General features: G+C 61.0%; 1 protein-coding gene, 1 long non-coding RNA gene and 2 other non-coding genes across 6 annotated transcripts; 3 read left to right on the forward strand and 1 right to left on the reverse strand.

Moving 5' to 3' along the window:
• Positions 1 to 563: 563 nt before the first annotated feature.
• On the reverse strand, positions 564 to 4622 carry LOC134512866 (uncharacterized). 3 transcript variants are annotated; one of them, XR_010070276.1, is made up of 3 exons: positions 3736 to 4622; positions 3073 to 3205; positions 564 to 2957 (listed from the first exon to the last, which is right to left on the reverse strand). It is a non-coding gene; the product is annotated as an uncharacterized LOC134512866 (long non-coding RNA). The 3 variants fall into 3 exon arrangements; XR_010070277.1 differs by having other exon boundaries at positions 564 to 2960; XR_010070279.1 differs by having other exon boundaries at positions 564 to 1613; positions 2776 to 3205.
• Positions 4623 to 5631: 1009 nt separating this feature from the next.
• RPS11 (ribosomal protein S11) lies at positions 5632 to 8855 on the forward strand. Its single transcript, XM_063328700.1, has 5 exons — positions 5632 to 5719; positions 6109 to 6240; positions 7135 to 7210; positions 7937 to 8066; positions 8681 to 8855. Exons 1-5 carry the CDS (start codon positions 5705 to 5707, stop codon positions 8802 to 8804), a joined length of 477 nt encoding a protein of 158 aa, XP_063184770.1. The 5' UTR covers positions 5632 to 5704; the 3' UTR covers positions 8805 to 8855.
• On the forward strand, positions 7335 to 7425 carry LOC134510486 (small nucleolar RNA SNORD35). Its single transcript, XR_010069624.1, has one exon. It is a non-coding gene; the product is annotated as a small nucleolar RNA SNORD35 (small nucleolar RNA).
• LOC134510485 (small nucleolar RNA SNORD35) lies at positions 8262 to 8353 on the forward strand. Its single transcript, XR_010069623.1, has one exon. It is a non-coding gene; the product is annotated as a small nucleolar RNA SNORD35 (small nucleolar RNA).
• Positions 8856 to 16132: the final 7277 nt, after the last annotated feature.

Genomic DNA, 16132 nt, shown 5'->3' on the forward strand with positions numbered 1-16132 from the left:
AGGGGGGGGAAGCGAGTATGAAACGAGCAGGAGGTGGGGAAAGCGGGAACGCGCTCAAGTGCTTACTGGGCTTGACGCTGGAACGTGCCCTTGCCAAGATGCTTCCCTGCCACTGTCTCTCATAATCTCAGTCCTTGTCATCTATACGAGAAGAAATAACGCGCTCAGCCTTCAGTTATCTCCTTATTCCAAGGTAGAAAGTCAGACTCTGCGAGAGACCTCCGAAAGGGCAGCGTGTGCCCAAACAGGGGCTGCCCACGAGCAAAGCTTTGGCCAAACACACAGCTCGATGGCCACCTTCCTCGCAGAGCTGTCACCAGAGCGTGACACCCATCCGTGACGAGGCACCTGTGACAGACGCTCGGTCAGACAAAGCCGGGGGTTGGCAGGGACGTCCTGCACCGGGACGAGCAGCGCTGGGGACAGGTGCAGCCTCAGCACTGATGTTCCTGTTGGAGGTGGCAGCGTGTCAGGGAGGTGTTTGGTCTGGCTTGGTCCTACTGAGAGATCATGGAATGGTTTGGGTGGGAAGGGACCTTAAAGGCCACCCAGTGCCACCCCCTGCCCTGGGCAGGGACACCTCCCACCAGCCCAGCTTGCTCCAAGCCCCGGCCAACCTGGCCTTGAACCCCTCCAGGGATGGGGCAGCCACAGCTTCTCTGGCCAACCTGGGCCAGGGGCTCACCGCCCTCACAGCCGAGAATTTCTGCCCGAGATCTCAGCTCAATCTCCCCTCTTGCAGTGGAAACCCCTTCCCCCTCGTCCCATGGCTCCCCTCCCTCATCCAGAGTCCCTCCCCAGCTTTCCTGGAGCCCCTTGAGGGACTGGAAGGTTGCTCTCAGGACAACGATGCACCAGCCAGGCGGAGAATTATTCCCAGGACGGCACCAGCCGGGGTTTCCAGCACCTTCCCACCTGCTCCCTGCCCCATGCTCTCATTCCTGCCGCAAAACTCTCTTAGAGGCGCCCACGCCCCCTTGAAGAAAAAGACCAAGCCCAGATAGAGCCCTTTGCACTGCTAGAAGCCGTTTCTCCCTGTCTGGCAGCACTGACTCACCGGAGGTTTTGGTTCCTGGTCAAGCACGGGGGTACCAGACTTCGGAGCAAGCTCCCTCGGGGTGAGTTTTGGGTATGATGAGAAAAACCCGGACAGAAAAAACCTCCAACAAGCGGCGTGGGGAGCTCCTGCTGCTCCAAGGAATGCAGGTGGGGGAGATTTCTGGCAGCACTGGCATTCCCCACGCCCTGTCCCATGCCTCTGTGGAGCTGAGAGGAGCTGAGTCTGGGCCGGGAATACGTTAAGCCACCGCTTCAGAAAACCTCATCACCAGGGCCGTTAACAATCCCTGAAAGATCTAATGAGACGTTAACAGGAGGGATGTCAAGAAGGTAACAGACAAAACATTTAATGGGCTACTGCTTTACAGCACTTAAAGCCTTAACTCGGTGCTTGGTCAAGCACAATCTGCTGTTGGCAAAATCCACGTTGGCTGCTCTTGTTTGCCTTCCTGTGCTTCATCTGTTTGGAGACAGGGATCACAGGAGGACGTGCTCCGTGCTCTCTGCAGGCTGAGGCTGACCCGTCCGTAACCCTCCACGCTCTCCTTTTCCTTCTGGAAGACCGGAGTTGCGTTAGCCCCATTCCAGTTCTCAGAGAATTTCTCTATTCACCCCAATTCTCCGTAGAGGATAGACAGGAGCCTTGAAATCGCACCAGGCTTGAGACCAAGGGAAAAACAACCCTACTCTTGTGAGGAGCGGCTGAGGGAGCTGGGGGTGTTCAGCCTGGAGAAAAGGAGGCTGAGGGGAGACCTTCTCACTCTCTACAGCTCCCTGAAAGGAGGGGGTAGCCAGGGGGGGTCGGTCTCTTCTCCCAAGGAACAGGCCATGGGACAAGAGGAAACGGCCTCAAGTTGTGCCAGGGGAGGTTTAGGATGGATATGAGGAACAATGTCTTCATGGAAAGGGTCATCAAGCCTTGGACCAGGCTGCCCAGAGCAGTGGTGGAGTCGCCATCCCTGGAGGGATTTAAAAGCCGGGCAGACGTGGTGCTGAGGGACACGGGGTAGTGGTGGGCTTGGCAGTGTTGGGTTGACGGTTGGACTCGATGATCTGAAAGGTCCCTTCCACCCCGGGCAATTCTATGTTTCTGTGATTCTGCTCAAGAGCTAAGGTTAGGTTGGCCGGGGCTTGGAGCAAGCTGGGCTGGTGGGAGGTGTCCCTGCCCAGGGCAGGGGGTGGCACTGGGTGGCCTTTAAGGTCCCTTCCCACCCAAACCAGTCTGTGATTCTATGACATCAAGGCCAAACCTGCACACCAGGAAAGGATCAAGCTGCCCAAACAGCCCACGTTCAGTAGCTATTACTCTATTTTAAAAATTATCAGTGAAAGCAGTTCCGTAATCTCTCATCATAACTAATGCTGCAGGTCATAAAAAAAAAGAGCACATTTTTTTGGTTTCTTCCTGTACCATTTCAAAGTGCTCCAGAACTTTCTCTCCAGCTGCCAGAAGAAACCTGCTGCTGCTCGTCACTGGTTTTCTCAGCTCAGTCTCTGCAGCTACCGAAGCCTCCTTGAGTTTCCTCTCAAACGGCAATATGGATTTTGCATATTTCCTCATGACAAAGGCTTGATGGTATCTTGTAACGCCAGACAACGCCCAGAGGAAAAACTCCCTCTCTCGCCAGACAATGTCTACGCTTTATCTCTGCTATTTCCTCCCCGGACCCACACGATGTTCTCCAGGCGTTTCCTGCCATCAGCAGAAATGCTTACCCCGAAACAGACGCCGCGGCAGGACCAGGGGAACCCCCCGGACTCAGGGCTTGGGGGCAGCGGTGACTCAGGAGACTCCTCGCTCCCAGGCTGGGTGGCATCTCCTGATGGAAGAGCCTTTTCTTCACTTTCTAGCAGCCCACTGTTATTCATATTCTCCCATCAAGCCGCAGCACTGTGCCCTGCTGGTGATTAATCAGGGGTTAATCAGGGATTCCTGATCAAGCCATTGCCTCAGATTCCCGTTTCCTTTGCTCTGCACCACCAGGATGAAGCTCGGCGGTGGGGCACCCCCACCTGCACCCCTCGCTCTGGCTCAGGTCTGTCCCGCGGAGTCCCGGTTGTTCTCCAGCTGCTGCTGCTGCAGAGGCTGAACCCAAGGACAAGACTCTTCACCGGCAGCTGCCAAACACCCACGGAATTTGCCCACCTGAAAGAGAAAGATTGCTATCATTTTTTACTCCCCTACTCTTCACAATTCGTTACGGGTTAAAGGCAGCAGATGACTCAGTTTCATTTTTAGTGTCAAACAGATGAGTAAGAAAAAAAAAAAAAATGCTATTTTCTTTATTTATTCATCAGCTTATGGATAATTTGCAGGGAAGAACGGCAATTTCCAAAGTAATTTAGTTACATATTTCCATTCCATGCCGCCTTCCCCCTGAGACTTTGAAAGGACTTTGAAGACAATAAACACAAAATATCCTTGGTCTCCCCACCGCCTGTTCAAGAGCGCGGTGACCAGTGCGAGCACCCGTCTAGGCACGCGCTTAGACACAAAAAGGTCCACGTCCCAGTCACCAAAACTTGAAGATACTCCTCCGGCCCCCGGCACGGGATCCCCCCACATCCTGGGGCAGAGCCAAGGCCCTTTGCCTCACCCACAGCCCAGCGCCGCGCACTTTCAGCCGAGGAGATTTCCCGGGCTGCGCGTTTTTCACACGTATTGAGCAAACTCACCTGGATTTCTCCTCCTTGAGCTCGTCGGTCCCTTCAGGAGCCCTGCGAACACCCTCGGCGAGGGCTTCTAGCGCTGGGAGAGTCAGTCACCGTCCACCCGAGTTCTCTCTTCACTGCTACAAATGCCTTCGCTTCCAGCCACAAAAGCTCCCCTGTGCTCGGCCGCTAAGGAGGCAGATGATGATTAAAGGGGAAGAAAAGACCTTTTAGAGTAAGGGCTCTAAAAAGCCACTATTCGCCCTTTAGTCTTCAAATATTAATGACATGACACGGCAGTAAACAGGGTACCGGATGCCGTTGGTTTAACATAACTTTATTTGCATCACAATAACATTAGATTATAGTGCTGGCTTTATGTAAAACTAAGTAAAGAGAGATTTCCTGCCTTTTCTGAGGTACCCTGCTGCGTGTAACGCATCCATCAGGAAGGCACAATCACTGAAAATCCAAATAATTTAGGTCCAACTCCAGTAATATCGTGGACAGGTTCTGGAAAAGACCTTGAAGAAACGCACATAGAGGTCCGGACACAGAGGTCTCCAACCCAGAAGGTCTCCCCTTCTCTGGAAGATGTCCCTGCCCAGGGCAGGGGGTGGGACTAGATGGTCTTTAAGGTCCCTTCCCACCCAAACCCTTCCATGATCCCATGATTCTCATAGCCGGTTACGAGCGCCCCCGCTGCCCCCGACCCTTACGGAGCTCAGGGAAACCCGGCCCAGCCAGGGCCGCTCTCAGGATTTCACTCGGTGGAAAAAACCCCAAACTCCCTCCAACCCCGTCCCCCAACCTGGGTGCTGCGACCACTTGATGACCCGCAGAGCCGCCCGGGGTCCCCTTTGGCCTTTTTGGGGACATCAAACCCACCCCAGAGCCCCCCCAGAACAGACACTGCGACCCTTTGGCAATGCCCAAACTGCCCCGGCATCTCCCTGGCCCTTTATGGGACACCAAAGACCCCTAAGTCCCCCTCAAAGTGGGTGTTGGGACCCTTCGGTGATCCCCAAACCCCATCTGGGACCTCCACGGGGTCCTTTTAGGACCACAAACCCTCCCAAGGCTCCCCAAAATGAGTGCTGCGACCCTTTGATGACCCACAAGCCCCCAGGGTCTCTCTGGCCCTTTTGGGCACTCCAAAACCCCCAAGTCCACCCCCAGACTTGGCACGGGGACCCTTTGGTGACATTTAAAGTCCCCCAGGTCCCCCTCCTGCCTTTTTAGGGACAACAACATCCCTCCAGCACACCCCGAAATGGGTGCTGGGACCCTTTGGGAGACCCCAACCCCCCCCAAGCCCTCCCCTGGCCCTTTTGGGGATTCCAAACCTCCCCCCCCACCCAGGCCGTTTTGGAACCCCACACTCACCCCCACCAGAGCCCCTCCAAAAGGGTGCTGCAACCCTTTGGTGACCCTCAACTCCCCTCCCCCCCCAGCCTTGGGTTTTCCTTGGCCCTTTGGGGAATCCCAAAAACCCACAAGTCCCCCCTGCACCAACCCCCCAAAATGGGTACTGGGACCCTTTGTTTATCACCAAAGTCCCCTGGGCCACCCTCTGGCATTTTGAGGGATCTCAAACTCCCCCAGATCCCCCGAAAACACATGCTGGGACCTTCTGGGGGGAGCTCAAAGGCCCTTAGGGCCTCCACGGCCCTTTGGGGATCACAAACCCCCAAGAGAGCCGCCCCCAAACTGTGCTGTGACCCTTTGCTGATCCCCAAAACCCGCCCCTGGGGCCTCATTCGTCCTTTACGGGACAACAAAAATCCCCAAGTCCCCCCCTAGACTGGGTACTGGGACCCTCCGGTAACCGGCAAAGCCCCCGTGGAACGGAGACCCGTCCCCCACCGGGCCGACCCCACTCCCCTCAGGCCGGCGGCGGAAAGTGACGTCACTTCCGTCGCGCCGGCCCCGCCCCTGGGATAAGGGGAGCCACGCGCGGCTCGGCCGCCTCTTTTCCGCCGCGCGCTCCAAGATGGCGGACACGCAGGTGGGTGCTGCGGCCGCAGCGGGCCCGGGCCGCCGGGAGCCCCCGCCCCGAGCGCTGGGAGCAGGCCCCGGGTCGCCGGGAGCGGGGCCTGGATCAAGCCCTGGGTCACCGAAAGCGGGCCCGAATCAAGCCCCGGATCGCTGGGAGCGGGCCCGGATCAGGCCCCGGATTGCTGGGAACCCCCGCCTCGATGGCCAGGAGCAGGCCCCGAATTGGGCACCGATCGCCGGGAGCGGGCCCCGGTCGCCGGCAACGCCCCGGCCCCGGGCCAACATCCTCCCCGGGAGGGCTGAGGGACGGAGGGAGGCGGCAGGAAGGTGAGGGGGGGCGGTTCTCTGTGAGGTCCCGTGGGGCCGGCGGTGATTGTCCCTTCTCTCCCCCTCCCTCAGACCGAGCGGGCCTATCAGAAGCAGCCCACCATCTTCCAGAACAAGAAGCGGGTGCTGCTGGGCGAGGGTGGGAAGGAGAAGCTTCCCCGCTACTATAAAAACATCGGCCTGGGCTTCAAGACTCCCAAGGAGGTAAGGCAGGGCAGGGCTGGCACCCCCTGCACCTCAGAAGCAGTGACAGCCCCGCCGGGTTTGTCCTGGTGTAGGAGTGGCTCCTCTGAGCTGCTTGTCCATCCAAACGCTGACGATAGCTGCAAGGTCCTGCACATGGGTCGGTGCCATTCTGAGCACAGATCCAGGCTGGGCAGAGAATGGATGGAGAGCAGCCCTGAGGAGAAGGACTTGGGTTTGTTGGTGGATGAGAAGCTCAACACGGGCTGGCAACATGCACTGGCAGCCCAGAAACCCCCCACAGCCTGGGCTGCATCCCCAGCAGCGTGGGCAGCAGGGCGAGGGGGGGGATTCTGCCCCTCTGCTCCGCTCGGGGGAGACCCCCCTGCAGTGCTGCCTCCAGCTCTGGGGCCTCAGCACAGGAGAGACACGGAGCTGCTGGAGCGGGGCCAGAGGAGGCCCCGGAGATGCTGGGAGGGCTGGAGCCCCTCTGCTGGGAGGACAGGCTGAGAGAGCTGGGGGGGTTCAGCCTGGAGAAGAGAAGGCTCCACGGAGACCTTGGAGCCCCTTCCAGTCCCTCAAGGGGCTCCAGGAAAGCTGGGGAGGGACTCTGGATGAGGGAGGGGAGCCATGGGACGAGGGGGAAGGGTTTTCCACTGCAAGAGGGGAGACTGAGCTGAGATCTCGGGCAGAAATTCTTGGCTGTGAGGGCGGTGAGCCCCTGGCCCAGGTTGCCCAGAGAAGCTGTGGCTGCCCCATCCCTGGAGGGGTTCAAGGCCAGGTTGGCCGGGGCTTGGAGCAAGCTGGGCTGGTGGGAGGTGTCCCTGCCCAGGGCAGGGGGTGGCACTGGGTGGCCTTTAGGGTCCCTTCCCACCCAAACCATTCTGTGATTCTGTGAAGCCTTTCTCTTTGTAGGCGATTGAGGGCACCTACATCGACAAGAAGTGTCCCTTCACTGGTAATGTCTCTATCCGGGGACGAATCCTATCAGGTGAGTTGTGAAGGTTCCTTAAGGAGTGACACTACAGGCGTTACCCTGTGGCTGCCCTGAAGTGGGTGAGCAGTCGAAGCCCACGAGCTTTGAGCGTCTGTCTGGAGCTGCCTGGTCCTTGAGCTGCACATGATGCCATTCTCACGATGGTCTTCCAAGCCTCATGGTGAAGGGGCTCTGACGACGATGCCGTACGGCTTTGCTGATGCCCAGCGAAAGGACCAGCTGCTGGCGGTTACCCTTCCAGATGTGCTGCTGTGGTGCAGACATAAAAGACAAGAGAAATATATTTTTTTCTATAATACAAATCTTAGTGTGGTACCCTGACAGTGAGAACGCTCTTTCATCCTGGTAGAACTGGGGTCCCTGAGCACCCCCAAAGGATGCGTTAGGACTTATTATTAAGGTAAGTTAATTTTACCTTGTAGTAAGGTAAAATTTTAAGATTTGGCTGGACAGGGTGCTGGGCCGTCTTGTCTAGACGATGCTTTTGCCAAGAAAGGTTGGACCAGATGATCCTTGAGGTCTCTTCCAGCCTGGGATACTGTGATAAATAAGGAGAAATTACTGGAATTGAAGGGTGTCAAATACCACTCGTCCCTGCTGATGCCCTTGGAAAGCTCATGTAAAAATCCGTTAGTTATAACCCAAATCTCCGGCCGTGTTTGCTGATGGTCGGTACGTGCTTATGCCCGTCGCTGTCACCTCCCCGCTCTTGTCGCCCAGGTGTGGTTACTAAGATGAAGATGCAACGCACCATCGTCATCCGGCGGGACTACCTGCACTACATCCGCAAGTACAACCGCTTCGAGAAACGCCACAAGAACATGTCCGTGCACCTCTCCCCCTGCTTCAGGTGCGTGCGGGTCCCGCGGCGACGGGAGATGGGGCGGCTGGGAGCGCCAGGCGTGCTCCCGGGGCCTCCTGCCCCTCTCGATACGTGGTGTTCAACGATGCCGGACTCGGCTCTTGGGTAGAAGCCGCCGGCGAGCGTGCACGTCGGTGTGACGCGTGTGGTTTTGCTCTTGCTGCTGACCCAGAACCCGCTTGCTGGTGGTGATGTCCAAACTCACGATGGTCTTCAGAGCCCCTGCTGCTGAGGGGGCTGCTGACAGTGCCAGTGGCAATTGCTGAACCGTAAGACGGGTTCTGGGCAGGCCGCCACTTCCGAAACTCCGTGAGAAAGGGTAAAAACTTTGGTCCGAAGTGAACGCTGAAGCCAGAGAGGGCGGGTTCGGAGGCTGGCGGGTTTTTGTCTTCCCGTGCCAATCTTTGGAGCACAGGTTTCCAGAAAAACCAAGACTGGTGTTGCAGTCCAGCGGATAAAATCCGGCCTTGCTTTACAGCTTCAGGTGCCCCGGGTCGCTTTGCTCGGTAGCATCACGCAAGGCAGATAAAAATGCTGCGGAGCAAACCGACTGCGGACGCGGGGAGCTCGGAACCGCTGAAACACCGGGGGTGTCTTTGCAGGGATGTCCAGATCGGAGACATTGTCACCGTGGGAGAGTGCCGTCCCCTCAGCAAGACTGTCCGGTTCAACGTCCTCAAAGTCACAAAGGCTGCCGGTACCAAGAAGCAATTCCAGAAGTTTTAAGGACGACGTATGGAAGATGCCGAGGGCAAATAAAACTTTTGTAAAAACGTACCCTGTTTGTGTGATGTGAAATAAAAGAGCTTGGGGACGCGACAGCGCCTGTGGACTCATCGGACCGCGCGAAATGGGGGGAGATGAGTGCGCCTCGAGGGGAAACGTGAGAGTATCGTGCGGACACTGGCTCAGATATTCCCGGTTTTCTAGTGAGAAATGACAAAGATTTGGGGCAGGGGAGCGTTGGGCCTTTGGCAGAGAAGTGCCAAGGTCCCATCGATGGATCTGAGGGCTCTGAGCTGCGGCACGGTCGGCTCCCGGGCAGGGAAAGCCGCCTCTCCGGCTCTGTCCTCCCGGGCTCTGTGTTCAGGACAGGCTCGAAGGCGGGTTTTTGGTGTTGGGGGGGGACTGGGGCAGAGTGAAAAGCAAAGGGGGATGCGCTGTGACGGCTTCGAGTTACTTTCTGGAAGAGTTCTCGCACCTTTCCCGTTCCGCACCGGTTCTGGTTTGGTCTCGCCCCAGCGTGGCTGCAGGCGGGGCCAGATTGGAGGTTGTGTAATAATTCGGGTTAGAATAACGTCGAGCCCCTTCGGCGGTAACAAAGGCGGTCGTGACTCTTAAAGACGGTTTCTCAGAAAGCTTAAATATGTCTTTTAAGGAGGAAGACGCCACGTGGTGTTTTCGCACGCAAAGGTGCCCGCGCGCGTTTGGGACAAGGCTGTGGGGCGTCAGCCGCTGAAGGGGGTGGGAGTTGGTGCCAAAGAAACTGCTTTTCCTGCAGGATTTTTTTTAGAGGTGATGGTTGCTGCGGTTCCGACAGTCGTGGGAAATGTTATTCTTGGGCACCGAGGGAGCCTTTCTGTAGGAAACCCATCCCACGTTCTGGAGAAGCCAGGAAGGAGGGAGCGATGGCTCCAAGCGCAGATGGGGAAGGGGGGGGTTGGTGATGAGAACCAGAGGTGGAACAACCAAAATGGGGTGTTTTAACCCCGTGTGGCTCAGCGGGCAGCGTTACCGTGACCCCAGGGCAGCGCGGGCTTCGGGGTTAACGCCGGACGGGACTGCGAGAGCGAGGTGGTGCCCCACAACTGGCAGAGAACGCTGCGTCGTGGCGACTTCTGCATTAACAGGCGTTTGGCTCGTCAGGATGTCGTGGTGTTCGTGTGAGAGCCTTTGGTTTGTGCTGCCTCCTGCTTCTGAGGCAGGGATCGCAGAATGGCCCGGCTTGGAAGGGACCTTTCAGATCATGGAGTCCAACCATCAGCCCAACACTGACAAACCCACCACTACCCCATGTCCCTCAGCACCGCCTCTGCCCGGCTTGTAAATCCCTCCAGGGATGGCGACTCCACCACTGCCCTGGGCAGCCTCTTCCAATCCTTGACAACCCTTTCCATGAAGAAATTTCTCCTAATATCCATCCTAAACCTCCCCTGGCGCAACTTGAGGCCGTTTCCTCTTGTCCCATGGCCTGTTCCTTGGGAGAAGAGCCCAACCCCCCCCTGGCTACCCCCTCCTTTCAGGGAGTTGCAGAGAGCGAGAAGGTCTCCCCTCAGCCTCCTTTTCTCCAGGCTGAACACCCCCAGCTCCCTCAGCCGCTCCTCACCAGACTCCTGCTCCGCACCCAAGGGGTCTGGGTGTCCCCTTCCACCTGGGAGGAATTCCATGGGACTGGGGAGAAGCGCTCGCTCTGCCGCCGGTTTGGGGACGTTCCCAGTAACACCAACCTTGTCACTCCTGTGGACTGAAGACAGGACCCGGAATTGCGCGGGGACGGCGGGGGAGGGGGTTTGTACCTAAACATTTTTGTTCGTGCCCAAGGAGAGCTCCCCCCGGGCTGGGGGACGCTACAGCCCGCTGGCGTGCGGGTGCTGGAGGAGCGTCGCCGCCTGAGGGTGAGGAGGAGGTGGCCGGTGCTCTCCAGAAGCCACCGAGGCGAGGGCCGGCACGGGTCGCCCATGGAGCGAGCCGGGGGACACCAGAGGGATGTCCCCGGGTGCCGAGGAGCCCCGTGCGCAGGAGGGCAGATGGAGAAGTGTCAGTCCCGGGGGAGGTGTGGGGGGGCTCGCAGCGCAACCAGAGCGTTGGCTTTGCCTCCCGCAGCTCCTCGTGCATGGCATCGTCACCCTCGGGGTGGTGGGACGGCGCAGCAGGAGCCCCCCTGCCTGTCCGGGCTCAGGGACGCCTCGTCGCTGCCTTCCCGCCGAGCGGATCGAGGCAAAATGGGAATTATTCCCGACTTTACGGCAGGAGTGAGGGGCAGGGCTGCTCCCCGGGGATCCGGGGTTGGGGGGCAGGGGGGGGTGTCTCGCTGCACTCCCTCCCTCACCCTCCCGGCGGGTTTCCCCCGTGAACCCCGGAAGACACCCGGTTTTTCCTCACTCCGGGTCATTTTCTGCTGTTTCGGTGAGCTGAGCCCCGGCACAGAGCGGCGAGAGAGGAGGGAGGGGGCCCGGCGCGGAGCTGGGGGTGGGGGGGACACAAAGTGGCCTCGCTGTTACATCTGCTTCCCCCCCACACCCCCCCCACCCCCTGCCTTCGTTAGTGCCCCCGTGTTTGACGAGGAGGCAGATTGGCCACTCAACCAGCGGCTCCCCCACCCAGGACCCTGCTCCTCCCTCCCGGGGGCACCCGGCGGAGTTACGAGGAGCCTCCGCTCGCCGGGATCCCCGCGTCCTGCCCCAAAAATTGGTGTTTGGCTCCTGGCCTTTAGGGTCCTGCTGGGTGAACGCTACTGGGAATTGGAGCCCCTCCCCCATCCCCGGGGATGGGGGGGGGTGGGTGGGGGGGGGTGTTTCCCCAGGTGGGAACACCCTGGACCCCCGGCGGCTCCCAGCATCCCTGGCTCTGCCAGCAGTGAGGTGGGGTGGATGGAGACACCCCAAAAAAGCGTGTGAGAACCCCAGTGGGGGTTCCGGGGAAAAACCCGCAGAAGTGGGTTGGGATGGAAAAGTTCTCGGAGATGGAGCCGAACAGCCGAGCCGAGAAACAAAGGGGCTGAGAAAGGGTTTGATTCTTGGCGCTCGTACGCAGGGAGAGCGACCCTGGTGCTGCCGTCCTGAGTCTGCGCCCGGGAAATGAGAAAACCCAGACGCGATCGTGAGAAAACCGAAGATGGGGAAATTAAAAGACTGTTTAGAGTCACAGACTCACAGGATGGTCTGGGTGGGAAGGGACCTTGAAGATCATCTCATTCCACCCCCCTGCCCTGGGCAGGGACACCTCCCACCAGCCCAGCTTGCTCCAAGCCCCGGCCAACCTGGCCTTGAACCCCTCCAGGGATGGGGCAGCCACAGCTTCTCTGGGCAACCTGGGCCAGGGGCTCACCGCCCTCACAGCCGAGAATTTCTGCCCGAGATCTCAGCTCAATCTCCCCTCTTGCAGCGGAAACCCCTTCCCCCTCGTCCCATGGCTCCCCTCCCTCATCCAGAGTCCCTCCCCAGCTTTCCTGGAGCCCCTTGAGGGACGGGAAGGGGCTCCAAGGTCTCCGTGGAGCCTGAGGATGTGCTCGGTTGCCGTGTGGAGGGGAACCGAGCCCTGGGTTTGAAGACGTACCCGGGAGCTGTTGTCGAGAGATGAGAGATGGCCCAAAGGTGCCTCCAAGACGTCTCTCCGTTTATCTCCACGTGGGTGCCACCCCCTCCCTCTTCCCTTTGCCGTCCTAACACCTCTTTTCCCGTCTGCCGGGTTTCCTTAGTACCAGGTCACCTCCTGACGAGATGATGCCATGAAGCCGCGTGCCGGGGGGCTGACGCTCGGAGTTTGAAACCCCCGAGCGGCTTTGCTGCCATCCCGCCGGGGTGAAGGAGAAGCCGGGATCCCCCAGCTGCGGCGAAGGATCCTCCGAGGCCTCTCGTGCCCGTCACGCAGCGCGGGCGGGGTGGGGACAGACACCTTCCGACCCAAAACCCTGCTACGATTCCGCGATTCCCTCCCTGTCGCGCACAGGGAACATTTTTCACCCCTGAGCCCGGACTCGCCGCCCCTCCGTTTGGTTTCCAAACCCGTCCCGAAATCCTCTCCCGCTTTTCGAACCCAACTTGGAGACATTTGCCGATGAGCAGCGTCGCCCGCAGCCCGGCGGGACACCGGCGCTGTGTCTGACGGCTCGCTCGCGCCCCCGGGGGAAAAAAAAAAACAACCGTTTTTGTGGACCGTTTCCGCAAAATTTCTGCCCAGGTTCCCCGTTTGGCGGGGCCACACCCGCCGCCCACCGGCGGGGGCCGCGCCAGCGCTTTGCCTTGGCATTTCGGAAAAGGGAGAAAGGAGAACGTTTGATGTTTAGCGGCGGGTATTTATGAATTAGGAAAACGCGTGCTTTGGGTGCCGGTTCCGCGGGAGCAGGGGTGGTGGGAAACGCCTTTGCCGGCTCCGGAGGAGGAAGAGCCGAAGGCCGGAGACGTCGCCGCCGCCGAAGGGCCGAGCGTCGCTCAGAAACAAGCGGGAGATGGTGGCGGCTGGATTAGGCGGGCTGAGATTAAATCCAACCTGCCGACTACCGGAAAGGTGCTTTTCTGTATAACAGGATCTCGTCTGCCCGAATCCTGGGCTACAGCTGCAAAAGGAAGGCAACAAGTTCCGCCTAACGCGGGAGATTTCGCGTTAACGGCGACGGAGCCGCTGCCGAGGGTCGCAGCGGGACCTCGCCGGCAACGGCACACGCGGATCCGGCACCCCAGAGACCGGGGAGGGTGACCCAGACGCCGGCGGGAGCACGGAAACGCGGCCGAAACCGTGGGGGGAATCAACCGCCCGCTGCGGGAGCCGGGGACATTGCTGCCCGTAACAACCGCGGAGAGTAAACAGGGCGGGGGGGGGGGGAAAATGGGGAAAAAACAGGGGGGGTTCAGCCGGACGATGAGCTTGGAGCAAAACCGAATGAGTTTCAACAGGTGACAAATGGATCTGAGCTGGAAATCAGAAAAAAAAAACAGTCCCAGCAGGAGGGATTTGAGGCCTGGGTCCCCTGGGGGGGGGACGGGGGCAGAAACTCCCAGGATTTCAGCCCCGGGGGAGGGGGGCCAGAGGTGGCCAGGAGTCGGTGCAGGGTGATGGACCCGAGGGACCGGCTCCGCCGCGGCCGCTGCGTGGACGGTGGGTACCGGGGACGGCAGCGTCCCCGCGTGGGGTGTCCCCGTCCCAGAGGAGGCGCGAGGTCCCGGAGCGGGAGGGATGAGCTGATTCCATGCCGGGATCCCATCGGGATGGAGCCGCCAATGGCTTCCCAACGTGGCTGGAATGTGGATTCCTGACGCTTCCCCGTCTTTGCCACGTTGCTTCCAAGTGGGAAAAAAAAAAAAAAATAATAATCCCGGGAAAACTCTATCCGAACCTTTCCCAGCATGGAAACTCTCGTCAGCCCGCCGTGAGTTTTGGGGAGACGCCGGACCCTGGCGCTCCGGGAAGTGCTTTGGGAGGCCGGTAACGAAGGTTTCGCTGCGTCGGGCAGCCGGGAAAGCCAAAGGCACGAGCGAGTGGAAAAGGGCCCACGGCTGGCGCGGTCCGTGCTCGGCTCCAGCCCCGGGAGACACCGAGGGCCGGGAGGGGACAGGGGGTGGGGAGGGACGTCGCGCTCGGAGCACGAAGAACTTTTTGGGGGACACCAGGACCTGCCCCGTGTGCCACGGCCAGGGCCGAACGGCGGGCGCCGCGTCCCTGTGCCAGCGGCGACGACAGCAGCCCCCGCGCTGCGAGGGACGGCGGGATGGAGGGACGGCGGGATGGAGGGACCCCCCGCCCCCAGCTCCAGGATGATGCCCTGCGGTGACGCCAGCAGCGGCGCGGTGGGGGGGCCATTTGCCCGCTTCCTCCGTTGGGGTTCGCGTCGGAGCGTTTCGGCGCCCGAGGAAGCCGGGCAGGCAGGAGAAACGCCAAAATCCTGCCCAAACCAGCTCGGGGCGGGGGGGGGGGCGGGGGGGGACAGGTATCCACCACCCAAGGCCCAAAGGACCGGAAGGATCGCGGGCGGCCGTGGGCGCCCTGATGAAGGCCGGGGCTGCTGCAGCCCCCGCTGCCGGGGGCGGAGGGGCCCCGGGGGGTGAAAAACACCCAAAAACCCGATTTCTGTGTAAAGAGCCGGAGAAGGGATGGATCCCGCGGGACCAGCCCCCTCCCGCACGGCTCTCCTGCCCGTCCCCCCCCCTCCGTGTCCCGCTGTCACAGCCCGTCGGGGTCATCGGCAGCATTTCAATTGTCCCGGCAGGTCCCGGGGTGCCCCGAGCCCCCACGGGGTTGGGGGGGGGGGGGGCAGGGTCCGGCCTGGGACCCCGCTGACCCCCCCAAAGCCCCCGGCTGAGGACACCCCGGCTTTTCTGCGGCCGATGACCCTGTGCCCCCACCCCACCCCACCGACACATGTGGGGCCAGTGGCCGAGGCGGGGGGTGGGGGGGTACAGTGGCAGGGGAGGGGGGGGGGGATCCCCCAGACCCCAGGATGGGGGACAGCAAGGACGCAGCCACCGCGTCCGCGGGCTGACCATGGGCCAGGACCCGACGGCGAGAGCCTGGTGCAGCCCTGTCCTGCCCCCCCCACCCCCCCCCCCCGACCCGTGTCACCCCCCAGCACCCTGTGTACCCCCCTGCACCCCCCCCCCCCGTAACGAACCCTGCACCCTGCTGTGTGTCCCCTGCACCCCCGTGACCCCTCTGTACCCCACGTCCCCCACCCTGCACCCCCTGTGTCACCCCTCAGCGCCCCCCCACGTCACCTCCTGCATCCCCGTGTCCCCCCCTATGCACCCCCCCACCGCCTGGCTGCCCCCCGACCCCCCGCTGCCCGCCCCCCCCCATGGGGCACCCCACGTCACCGTCACGTACAACCATCAATAAATGCCACGACCCACCACAGCCTCGTCCCCCCCGTGGGGCGGGGTGGGGGGGGGTCAGGGTGCTGCTGGGACCCCAGCCTTTTGGGGGGGGGGGGGGGGGTGTCCCAGGTGACCCAGGCGCAGAACGGGGGCCGGGAGGGCAGAGGTGGGGTGCCGCGGCGGGGGGAGGACGCACGACATGTCCCAGGCCAGCGGCGTGATGGGGGGGGGGGGGCACCATGGGGACTGTGGGGACAGAGCGGCACCCAGCTCCGTGCTGGGGGACGGGGGGGGGGGGGGAACACAAGGTGCCCCGGGACCCCCCCGGCCCCTCCACGCAGCATGGGGTGCCCCACAGCAGCCGGGGCCGGCAGCGCCAGTTGGGTGCTGCCGTCAGCACGGGGGGGGGGGAACGCGGCCATGGCGGGGGGGACCCCAGCGTCTGTCCCAGCCCCCTCCCACCCCGGCACTGGGAGGGGGGGGCGGGGGGCGATGCCCTCGACCAGACCCTTTATTACAGAAGGGCTT

The sequence above is a fragment of the Chroicocephalus ridibundus genome, chromosome 1 (assembly GCF_963924245.1).
Source record: "Chroicocephalus ridibundus chromosome 1, bChrRid1.1, whole genome shotgun sequence".
Taxonomy (NCBI): domain Eukaryota; kingdom Metazoa; phylum Chordata; class Aves; order Charadriiformes; family Laridae; genus Chroicocephalus; species Chroicocephalus ridibundus.